At 38.9% G+C, this 12,435-nt stretch overlaps 1 protein-coding gene across 2 annotated transcripts in view; it reads right to left on the bottom strand.

Moving 5' to 3' along the window:
* Nucleotides 1-12,435, bottom strand: part of TSPAN14 (tetraspanin 14) — a 39,393-nt gene that overhangs the window by 15,738 nt on the left and 11,220 nt on the right. Inside the window, exons 2-3 of one of the 2 annotated variants that reach the window (XM_027700018.1) lie at nucleotides 7,740-7,837; nucleotides 692-742 (exon numbers count right to left, since the gene is read on the bottom strand). In XM_027700018.1, the coding sequence (XP_027555819.1) occupies nucleotides 692-742; nucleotides 7,740-7,820 (132 nt within the window). In that variant the 5' untranslated portion in view covers nucleotides 7,821-7,837. Of the gene's footprint in view, nucleotides 1-691; nucleotides 743-7,739; nucleotides 7,839-12,435 lie in introns of both variants that reach the window. The other variant, XM_027700017.1, reaches the window with a different exon arrangement.

Raw genomic sequence — 12,435 nt, 5'->3', positions numbered from 1 at the left:
GTAATTGTCACTTTTTCCTAATGCTTACAGTCATATTAAAGCTGTGCTTTTAAATTCTTTCAAGGGGTTGAACCATTCCATACTTCTACCATTCTCTTCTCTTGTAACAGGAGAACTCTGTAGAGTACATGTCTGCATTGACTTCCTTCGATTCAGGGAGTTATTTAGCTAGGAGAAACCTTTGTCACAAATAACAGTGTTATTCAGCTAGATCATGTTCCCCAGTTTTGTTCCTCTGCATGGAAACACCATCACTTAAGCACTCTGTGGGGAGTAAAGTGGACAACAGATGGCCATCTTTCTGAAGCATTTCAAAGACGCACGTTTGGACTTTCTTAGTGGTTTTTTTTTTAATATAAACTGATATCTCTTACATTCCTCACACTATTTCTTGTTTGTAATAAAAAGAGGTGGGTAGAGAAGTATATTTTAGAAAACATGGTCTTGAAAGAGAACCAGTTCATAAAGATTAGATTCTCCCTAGCATCCTGCTCATACAAGTTTATAAAAAAAGCTCTAAATGTCAAGGGCCACAGCTTAACACCAGATCAGGCACAAGAACAAAATTCCAACTAAACTCGGTTTAGATCATTTGGACATGGTCCTGAGCTCAGCTGCTTCCTGAAGAAGAAGCTTTACTAGAGCTGGAGAGGGCAGCCATCAAAATAAGACCAGTCATTTCTATCCTTACCTTTTCACTCCATGCCCACAGACCAGCTGCAAGGAAGGCCACCCCAGCTAGCTGAAAAAAAAAAAGAAAAAAAAATTAGATGTACTAATCAACCACATTCTCAGAACACCTAGCCAGTGGCACTGTTGTTTAAGTAAAATTTTGTCTGCAATTTCAGACAACAGTAATAGGACATTCCTCCCCATGAGTCAATCTCTTGCAAAAATGATTTAAAGGATTATGCATGTTATAAGCTACTTCTTAAAAAGGATTTCACTTTGATTCTTCAAGATTACTCAAGAAGCACATGGTACTAAACTGACAATTCCACACAATAGCGCGCAGGTGGGAGTTACGCTCATCCCAATGACTTGCTCTAAAACATTTGCCTACACACTAATGAAGATGTCAGAGTATTCAATGCATTTTGAAGTTATTCTCTATTTAGTCATTTTACAGTACCAATTCCAGCAGTAGTCATGTTTGAATCCTTGTAACTTCTCAGTGTCAAGGCTCACTACATTAGCCTCTTCTCTGATTAGATAAGAGTTTGTCTTCTGAATCCTTGTCTTGTTTAAGCTCTTTTGAAACAAGACAGATTAACAGTCCATTCATTTACTATCAATAAGCAACATACAAATCCTATACCAATTCAAATGTTTGTGTGATAAACATTTCTGAATCATATTCATCCAAATTAAGCAAGAGTCCCCCATTCTAATTTTTTATTCCCTTTCTTCAATTCTCAGGCAGTTTGATTATTGACATTGGGTGTTAAAGACAAACTAAAATAACCTCTCTACAATCCCAGGGCAGCTGTTCCTCATTTCTTAAAATGGCATTCTACCCAGCTATGTCAGCAGGGACCTTATCCCTCCCTGAAACTACCTAAAAGGAGGTTGTAGTGAGATGGGTATCAGTCTCCTCCCAGGTAACAAGTGACAGAACAAGAGGAAATGGCCTCAAGTTGCATCAGCTGAGCTTGAGATTGGATATTAGGAAACACATCTTCCCTGAAAGGGTTATCAAGCATTGGAGCAAGCTGCCCAGGGAAGTGCTTTAGTTACCATTCCTAGACACATTTAAAAGACATGTAGAAGTGACACTCAGGGACACGGTTTACTTGGCAGGTTCATTAATGGTTGAACTCATTCTTAAAGGTCTTTTCCAACCTAAATGATTCTATAGAAAGGACTGAGGTTGCTTCCCCCCCTGCCAAGCCTTACACACACTAAGTAAATCTCAATAACTGAAAAACCCTTTGAAAAAGGAGCTCTTTCCTCTAGGAAATGCAGCACCTCCCTTGAACTCAATGGGCATCATGGGCAGTTCCTCACAGCACAGGCAAGAAGCAAAAATGGAACCCTCTTACAGTCACACAAGAAAACATATAGATTTTAAGTACTGCTGCGTTCATGGCCTGCCTGCCCTAAGCTGCCACTCAGGGCAAGTGAGGTCATTCTGGGTTTACTCTGGTGAGGGAAGCAGGGGAAAGGAAAGCCAAAAAGGGCTGTGAGTGTCATTCATGTCATTCTGTAAGAATTACTCAAATTATGTTAGACACTTCTGTCTAGGTAGGAATTATTATATGCCATATTTTAGGGCTTAAACACACAGATTAACCAACCCAAGCCACTACTAATACACAGAGTCAGAACTGGACAAAGCAGTCTCAAATATCCAGATCTTGCTTAATAAGCAACAGCACAATGACTACTCACCTCAGACGCTGAAAAAACCAAGAACATTTAAACTGATGATTTGGATCATAGCATAACATCGAAAATAGTATTAAAAGTCACATTGATATAAACAGAATATTGACCCAGATTAATCCTAAATCTTAACTCAGCAAAAGAGGGGAAAAGAGTCAATAATCAAACTTGTATGTCATTAAGTTGCACATCGCATGTAATTGATGCATCCTTCATCCTTTTCATTCCAAATGCTTCAGGAATGTTGGGAGACAGACGAAGACAGCTGCTATAATTTGCAGTAATCAAGGTAAATTACACAGTAGACAAATGGATCTTTGGGAAATTTTTCTACAGAAAGGAGAGGGAAGAAGAATTGGGAAGACACATTTTCCACTCTATATACAAATTAAGGGTACTGTAACACTAGTATTGTGCTACTGAATATATAAATAGGGTGTTCTCTTCAGACTGTTTCATTATAATTACCCCCTTAATTAAACTGCAGTAGATTCTTAAGTAGATTTTTCATTAGCATGCTTTATTCTCACCTCTGAACACAAGCACTGCTCTTATGTTTTTATAGTGTTCAGCTTCACAAAACTATACTTTTTTTGCAAAATTATTTCCACGAGCACCTATGCAAACTGTCTGCAGGTAAAAAAAGTTTATCAGAAGAAAAATAAACTTTGTCTCATAGAATCAATGTTGGATAAATCTAAAACTTAATTCAGCTAAGACAAGCAATTCATACTTTTCACTAGAAGCAGCCAAACCACATACATTAAGTTCTTTTAGCAAAAACCAGTGAAATATGATGTACTTGCAGAAGAAACAAAGCCATCAGCCACTACACTGACAGGTGCAATCACCAAGACAAGCAATTTGCAAGGAAGTAAAATAGTTATTTAACCAAATGAAATCTCTTTGCTTTAAAGACTACGTGCAAAATACTTTAAAGTGTCTCATTGAAAACTACTGTAAAACACGCCATGATGATAAAACTACCTCAGAAGTTAGCACGATTGAACATGCCAAGAGTTCTACAGAGAATTAGCACCAGGAAAATACCCTCTCTAACACTCTTGCACAGCATTCAAGTGACTTATGAGGCAAACCTGGGAACTGATCCTGCCTAATCTGAAGGAAAAGTTCTAACCTTCTTCAGCTCACTGAACAAAATGGCCACATGAATGGAAGAACAGGCAGCTGAGAAGTTGCAAGGCCAAAAAAAATTGTTCCCAAGGTGAGAGTAAGCAAGTCAGCTACTTCAAGAGAGCAGCATTTTGAAATTTGCCTTTCACCAAAATCTGAATGACATGTAGGAAAGAACAAACTGGGCTACCCAACTACTACTGTGCCAGAGAGTCATTTAAGCCATGAAAGGTTAGATGGAAACACACAAAGCAGCTCAATTGTGCCCCTTTAAAAGGAAACTAAATCAGTAGTTACCAGCATTTGGTCATTTCCTGCTTTAGAAATGAAAAATCATTGCATCAAGCTGTAAGCTCTGCTCAGATGTACAGTAGTGACACCAATGCACAGATACTGTGCTCGAGATCATGTTTAAGCATTATCCATTTCCACTCAAACTTTGAATTCCTTTGACTGCCTCTAAGTCTGATCAAGAGTAATAGGAATGCATTCCTATTACACTCAGTTTTTGTAATCACAAAATATTACTCTTACAGAGAACACTTCCCCACTCCCTGGACAATTCTATTTTACACTGTAGCTCCACCCATGCAATCAGCACCCTACAGTCCTTCCTTCCTATCCTTGTGTCTTCCTAGACTCTTCCTCTCAGGGTCAGGAAACCACCTGGTGGTGGATTCTTTTCTCTTCCTGGCACAGCCTTGCTGTTTCAGATGTTCCTGAAAAACAATATAGACTGCAAAAGCCAGAAAATCTTAAGCTAGCCTGGGTCTTCTCTTATTTTTTAAAAAAATTAACTCTGAATTTTTTCCCAGAACTGAAGAGAACTTTTGCCCTTCATCATTTTCAGGGCAAAATGCCACATCTCCTATAGCATGAATGAAAAGTACTATTTTTGCCTCCAACAACCCTTAAGAATCACACACAAGATAGAAGATAAATCAAGATGACAGCAGCTAACAGCTATTTGATCCTCTCCTCTCAATTAATCTGAGAGACAGTGAGCTCACATGCAGCTTTAAAAGGCCTTGGCAGAGCACACACACAATCCTTCACTCCACTCAAATGTCTGTGCCCCGGATGAAGTGCCGTTCTTGGACTGTCCAAAAAAAACCCCTTCACCTGGAGACAAAGCAGGAAGCACCAGAGACAGGTGTTGAGGCACTGCCTTTTATTCCCTGGGCTTTTCCCAGTTCAGGCTGGAAGGTATATATATATAGCAGTGCTGCACCCTGAGAGAGGGCACCCTGCACTCCCTCTGGGCTCAGATGTCCACCTCCTGCCTCCTTCCCTGCACCAGGGCTTTCACAGAAGGACTCACTCCATTGCAAAATGACTCAGAACAGAAAGGTGCCAGAACCAAGCTCTTTACCTGGTATTACTGCAGCCTTAAAGTTTCACTATGACAAATGAAGCTTTTTTGGGGGGAAAAAACCCAAAAAAAACAGAAGAAAAAAAAAAAGGCTTTCAAACACAAAAGGAGGTCCAGCCTTATTATTTTGCTCTCTTACAGGGCTATCTTAATGGCTGCAGTATGGCCTTATCACTACTCACTAAAACAAGTGTACTTGGACAAGTTAAGTCTTAAGAGCATGCTTAAAAAGCAAGATGAAAATAAAGTAATCACACATCAAAATCATGCCTAGGAATACAGAGTCTTCCTATGACCTCCATTCCCTTTCTTACAAGAATGAAGAATAGGGAAGTGATATTACAAGCCAGCTGCACACAACTAAGTAGAAGCCACTGGACTTGAACTTTCGATTCCCAAATCGTCCATATGAAAAAAAAAAACAACTTTGAAAGAAAACTTTTAGATTTGTACATTTCTAAAGGCTGATTAAACTATAAGCTTTCCATTATTAGTCATATTTGCCCTCTGAGTCCAATATTTTGTTTCACTCCAATCTATGTGAACTGTATTTGAAGTACTGAAGTAACCACCCACTGAAAAGTGTAAAAATTCTGGAAGTTACTACATTACCACATGCTTTAACTTTAAAGTTTATACAGTCACTGATAGCATCTTCAAAGCTACAATGGCAAAGTCAACATGCACCTTTAATAAGTATGACAGAAGAACAAATGCAACTTTTTATTTGCATGCACATTACCTGGCTTGCACATAAATTGTGTCATGAGTTGAGACACAGGTGAGCTGTAACAGCTTATATGGGCAAAAGCCTGTCTGCACATCTATCCATATATCATCCCTCATACCCCTATAGAACAGCCACTCTCTCTAACACAAATGCTCACAAAACAGCTCCCACAAGCACCTGCCCTGCAACCCAAGAAAAGTGAATCAAGACTAACATTCCCTCCTTAAGTGCTGCTTTTGAGTTATGGTTACATTTCCCCTTTTGATTTTGTAGTCCTTCAGCTCTATTAAGGCACAGAGATTTACTTTGTTTTACAAATAGTGGATTTGTCCAATTAAAGACATTGTCAGACTAGTCATCCCAGCCAGCTTTCATATGTTCCTGAATCCTTGTGTCAGCTAAATGATTCATGCATTGCCTATAGGAGTGTCTGCACTCCCACTCTACATTTACATAGCTTGTTCCACAACTGAAGGTGCCAAAATCTTATCAAAAGAGTTGTAGTTACACATCATTAACTAGGTCAGCCTGATAATGTCTCAGCAGAAGCCTCAGACCATTTGTTGAGAAAGCCATCAAGACTACGTGTCAGTTCAGAAAACCAATTAATCCAGCCAACAGATCAGTTGAAACATACAAGTTATATTGCAAATTCTCCTCAGTCCTTCTGCATCTCTTTAAAAATTTTTCTTTAACAAATAGAAAAATCCTTAGATCTTCGTCATTAATTTCAAGAGACCACAGTAAAAACGAAATATAAGAGTGCAATGACAGCAGAAAATAAAGAAAATAGAGACAAAATTCATTCCTGTGAACAATCAGAGGCAAACACTGAACACAAAAAAATTCCATTTTTAAAAGGTTGTTTACCCATCAGAAACAGTCATAGACACTACTTCATGAGACATGCACTAGAAAAAAAGCAGAGGTCTAGAACAATTACAAGGCATCCTTTTCCCACATATCCCTCCCCTACTGCTTGAACCAGACCATCATGACAAGTATTACTTCTCACTACACCACACTCCACTACAGGTACATGAAGTTGGACAACGTAGAAGAAAAACAACTACAGAGCTGGTGGTCTTTAAGCATATGATTTTTGACCTGTTGATGGGCATCCTCAATTGAAATGTGGAAAATATCATCCTGAGGAACGTTTGCACTATGCAATATTGTGGCCACTTGACCATTAATGGAACAAGTTTCTACACAAACCAAGCATCTTTTCTGCCCTGTTATCCCCATAAGGATAACTCCCCTGGGGCTTCATGCTACAGTATCATGTTAAAACACTGCACTAGTAAGCAAGAGGTGATGACAAGTAGCAAGAAGTTCTCTGGTTTTCAGCAATGATACTGCTAGCACTGAACAAGTCACTGTATTTGCACTTTTCCATGCCTACCCGTGCCTTTCCACGGATTCAGATGCAAACTCTTAACATTTGACTTTTGAGTTCCAAAAAGAATTGTCAAGTTTATTTGAATTGCATCCTCCCCTTCTCCTCACAGACATGTTAACCATTTCTAGTGCAATACTATGTATTAACCTTTGAATAACCTTCTAGTCTGGTCCTTCAGTGACCTTGACCACCATACACATCTGAAACCACACATTTGCTTTTGTACCTTTTCACAATTCTAAATAAACATTATAGGCAGGTTAGTCCATAGCTAAGTATTTCAAGACTGTATCAGACAATTCTGCTGCCCACAGAGTAAGCAGTGTGCTCCCCACATGTAAGATCTTGACTACGCTGTAATGCCAGCTGTTTACACATCTCAGGGGCAGCTCCTTTATTCTCTTCTGTGTAGCGTATTTACAGCTACACCACCCAAAAAGGATCAAAGATGATCTGAAAAGAGATGTTGTAAGAGATTTCTTTTAACAGGAAATCAACTTAACATGGATAACATACATACTGATTCCTCACATTTTCAATAATAATTAATTTCTCAATTGGGATAGGCTTCTTCAATTCCAAAACACTTGACATATACCATCCATCAGTTTACTGCTTTCAGGTAAATATTTCAGCTTGTTCTCTTTAACAGAGGAATGAAGTTAATAAAACTGAGCTATGCCTAAACTATTTCAGCCTCTACATTTCATACTCACCCAGAAGACAATGTTGTAACTGAAGAGCAAGTATTTGTACCAACAGCTGACTTCTGCATTAGAATATCGGTAATAGTGCATCTTCTATAGCACAGCGTCTGCAAAGAAGAGAAGCAATGAGAATAATTACAGTGAAAGATTTCAAGAATTTTTTCCAAATCTCTCTTGACAAGGGACTGTAGTAACCTGTACCATACGCCATTCAGAGGTATTTTAAAAATCAGCTCACTGACCCTCAATTCCCTTTAATTACTTTATTTACTTAATATTACTTATTTAATTGCTTAATAATCCTATCTTTACGCACCCTTATGTGGTAACAGGTAGGGATCACTCAGAAAGGAAACCAGCTATACAGTTAGCCTAGGAAGATCTGCATCAGCAAGCTGACATTCATTCACTTTGTCACTCCTTCAAAACCATTTCACTTAGAGATGACTGCTCAATGCAAAAGTGTCTGAACACACTGTGGATTGCACATCCAGCAACCCAGCCAGCAGGATGTTGGAAGTGGTTACATGGAATCCCTCAGTGTCTACAGATTGCTAAATACAACAGGCAGTTGTACCTGGTCCATTCCATACTTTAATGTTTCTTTACCAAATCATATCCCATAAGAGGTTTTATTCTCAAGAACAAAAGCCCCACCATTCAACAGCCGATCTGCTCTGCAGAGTTTTGCTTCCTTACATACACTAGAGATAAGGTTCGACTGCAACTGTTGCTCAAATATTTCCAAGAACTACAGCTTTTCAGAGTATCATAACTAAACCACCTCTGCAGAAATGCCATGCACAAGAAAACAGAGGACAAGCTGTGAAATTGAGAGCCAGAGCAAGGAAGACAAAGCACTCGCAAAGCACTCACACAGCCCTCACATTCTGAGCCGAGTGCTGCCCATGACTGACAAGTTCCACAATTCAACCCTCCATTCACTTGAGGGAAATGTTAGTGAAAGACTTGCAAAGGGAAGGAAGCAAGGATAGAGAATTTATTGTAACAACTCATAACTAATAAAAAGTATTGTGCCTGGCTGGACATTCACAGACAACATAAAAAAAAAAAAAAATCAAGCCTATCCAGCAAAGCCTGAAATCAAGCACCATGGAATGCAAAACTCATAGCTTTGGATGTGGTGAACTAGTTTGCTTTTTTTTTTTCAGAAAGCAATCTGCACCTTAGTATAAAAGACGATCCCACCAAAAGAAATAAGTAAATACCTGTCAGCTTTGAGAATTCCATTCAATTCAATAAACAGCTTGCTTTATCTTTGAAGTGAAATACCAACTGTTTTCTACAATTATGAAGTACTACCATCAGCATCTTACTGAAGGAGCTTATTTTTTGAAATCTCAACACAAATATTTCAAGCTATGCCTTAAAACTTTTTTCCCCGAAGCTAAAACGACACACATACAGATCAAGGACACAAAAGAGGTCTCCAGTCCACAAGACTATGAACACAGATCCCAAACAGACTTTGATTTTCCTTCCAGAGGTCTTTTCATGCCAGGCTTGGCTTACATCTGGAATCCCACTGAGAGTCCCTCCTTGGTCCAGACACATCCCTCATCCCTCTACGAGTCCAGTCAGAAAGTTTCTTTGCTGCTCAACCAAATGAAAATTGTTTTCAGAAATACCAAGACAATGTAGAAAAATCTAAGGAGGGTACATTTTGGTTGAATACTCCACAGCTTTAAGTAGCTATGAGGAAAAATCCACTGGAAAATAATGTGAGCTGGCATAACGAAGTAAGATTGCAAGATTTGTGGATTGAGAGTAATTTCTGATTTCTTTCAAGCTGAAATGGCCTGCACATGCATAAGAGGAATTTTCAGATCCTACTGAAAGTTGGTAATTATTATACAAGTCATACTGATCCACTTGGCATGAAGTAGATTTATTTATATATAACAAAGGCAGACAACACCTAAGTAGCCTTCATGCATGTGGAATCAGTGCAGGTTGCTTAATATATATCACCCACAGGCAACTCTAGATTAGTGCATCTGGACAGACACAACAGCAACAGAAAAAAAAAATCATTAAGAGAGGAAATTCTTCCTCCTGATGATTGATGAGAAGGAGTAAAACTGAATTAAGTCAGAATTCAAACATCTTTTCCTCACTAGCCCCAGTAAAGATTTCAGAGAGAAAAGAGTCTGGAGAAAAGTAAATTATTTATTGCACACTGTTACAGAAACAGGACCTGTAAAATTTTACAGGCTAGAGAGTGTGAACATTCACCATTAATACTTGAACCTGATATTTCCACAGTTCAGATGTTGATTTTCATACAATTTTAACCAAACACTAAAAACAAGTCTTTTTTTCCTTCCAAAACCTCACCTTATAATTAGGTTCTAATGCTTACAATTCATTTATAGCAAAAAGCACTTAACTTCCGTTAAAACAAAAGAAATTGTACTTTATGGTAGTACAGGCAGTGACTGGAAAGGATCTTCCTGATATGACCCATCCTAGGGTCAGATCTAGGAATGTTTATATTGTATTACATAAAAATGAGCTTTGTGACATACATTCCTAAGAAGTAGTTTTCTTTCCTCATCCCCTGGTTCAGCTTTAGTTACTTATCTTTTCAATCCATTCAACATCACAGACATTTAGGAACTTTACCAATATGGATCACAGCAAAGAACACGTATTTAAGCACCACTCCCCTGACACACTTATCTAAGACTGCAGACGAGAGAATACAAGAGAAGGAAAAATATCTGGTTCTCAAGTTCATTCCCCTTTCTAGCTCCAAATGGTAATTTATATTTCAACAATCAATACTCATAAACTTGTCCAACTCAATAAGTATGATTGCCTGGGGAAGAGCAGAAAAAGAGGGTAAAAAAGCAGAATCCCACTAATCTGAGCAGAGTCCAAGACTCCATTTGCATGAGTATAATCCTGTATTACAGCAATACACTGGCTGCCAGTGCAAAGATTCTCCAGATCAGGCACACTAAGGCCTCCATTATTCTTCTGCCTCCCTTCCTGTGAAAATCAGGAACCTGGTAAAAGACATGAGCAGCAACTGTAAAGTGAACATACTAATAGTCAGAAATACTGCTTTTGCTGCTGCTACCTTTACAAAAGAGGAGGCAGCAGGTGGCATTCAGCTAGCACATCATTAAATTCCATAAAAATGGGGTTCTACTAGACAAGGAGGCTTAAAATATAATCTGTGCTCGCAAAACAGCAAGCACATAATTTCAGGACCTGAAACACAAGTGTTGTTTGAAGATTCTTTTTGTTAAGTTACCCTCCCTGGCATTGGGACTTATATTTAACTGCTCAAGACCCAGCTTCAGTGAAACTATTCACACGAATAAGTGTACCCTTAAAAGTACCCTTATTGATAAGCACTACTCCCAGCTACCTCATTGTTTTGACCAGCAGCTTGCAAGACATTTCTCCCCACTTCTTCAAAAACTGGTAAGATGTCCCAGTCAGTATCAATCATAGTATTTTAACAGAATGAAAAAGTGAAATGCTTTTTTAACATAAACACTTCTTATTAATGCTCTGAGGTGAAACGAGGGGGTTGTATTACCAGTAATAGCAAGAGGTTGCACATGGCTCCCCAGACACATATTACCTTCTAACACCTATCTTAAGAGCTGATTTGACTTACTGTCTTTGCTTACCCTCATCAGAACTGACAGACCACTGAACAGCATATGGCTGGTATGGGAGTGATATAATACATCTGAAGTGCAGGGATGCCTGACTTTTTCCCCAAACACTACAAACAGACCAAGCAATCCACTCAAGGCCACACAGCCGCCTTCCCCATGTTTATACCAAAAGCAGTTTCCCAATGTAGGAGGCATCTGTTACTGGGCTAGAAATCTGCTACATCAGTCACTCATTTAGCTCACATCACTGGCTACATAACTATGCTTAGGCAATACTACAAAACACTTGGAAGATTAAAGTAGTATGTGGGCAGCACAGACTAATAACTTTCTCTACTGTATTTCAGACAAAGCAAGTCACATTGTGTCAGCTGACAGTTATCACCCACTCACAGTAACAGAAATTTCTAAAAATTAAATGCAGAGCACTGCTGCTTTGTTAGAATATATAACTTTGTCTTTGTGTTTACAGCTTTAGCGAGGGGGGGGAAAAAATGTAGTCATTCATCAAGAGGCTACTACCATTTCCAAAGCATTCCTACACCCACGATTCCACTCTTACCTTCAAAATAATACAGCAGTGATCTTCCTACTGTATATACTTTAACTCCCCTAAAACAGAAGACGTAATCTATTAACTAATCTAATGTGAACATGCAGAGAAATCCTCATAGATAAGAAGATGTTAAATCTAGAACAACTGAAGCAAATCTCTTTTCTACATCTAGGACAACAAATTCTTTTAATCCTCAGGAGCAATTAACTGTACAAGGCAGACCTAAGTCATGCTGAAGTTCCAAGTTCAGCCAGTACTACCACCATATGTAGTCCTGATCCTCCTCCCTGCCCCTCCTAAAATCCACAATCATTAATCAGCCTACTCAGTGGAGCAAACAATCACACAGCAAACCATACAGCAAATCTCCACATCAATTCTGTGATCTTGTACCATGCACCAAGAAGCAAACAGTTTTAAGCCTTCCAACCTACCTTCCCAGAGCACACACAAAAGCCAGTGTGGGTGCAGTCAGGAGGTGGAAGGACAA

The sequence above is a fragment of the Neopelma chrysocephalum genome, unplaced genomic scaffold (assembly GCF_003984885.1).
Source record: "Neopelma chrysocephalum unplaced genomic scaffold, ASM398488v2 Primary Assembly neopelma1_143, whole genome shotgun sequence".
NCBI classification, from domain to species: Eukaryota; Metazoa; Chordata; class Aves; order Passeriformes; family Pipridae; genus Neopelma; species Neopelma chrysocephalum.
Note: the sequence above shows the minus strand (reverse complement) of the source record. Positions and strands in the feature narration are given on the sequence as shown.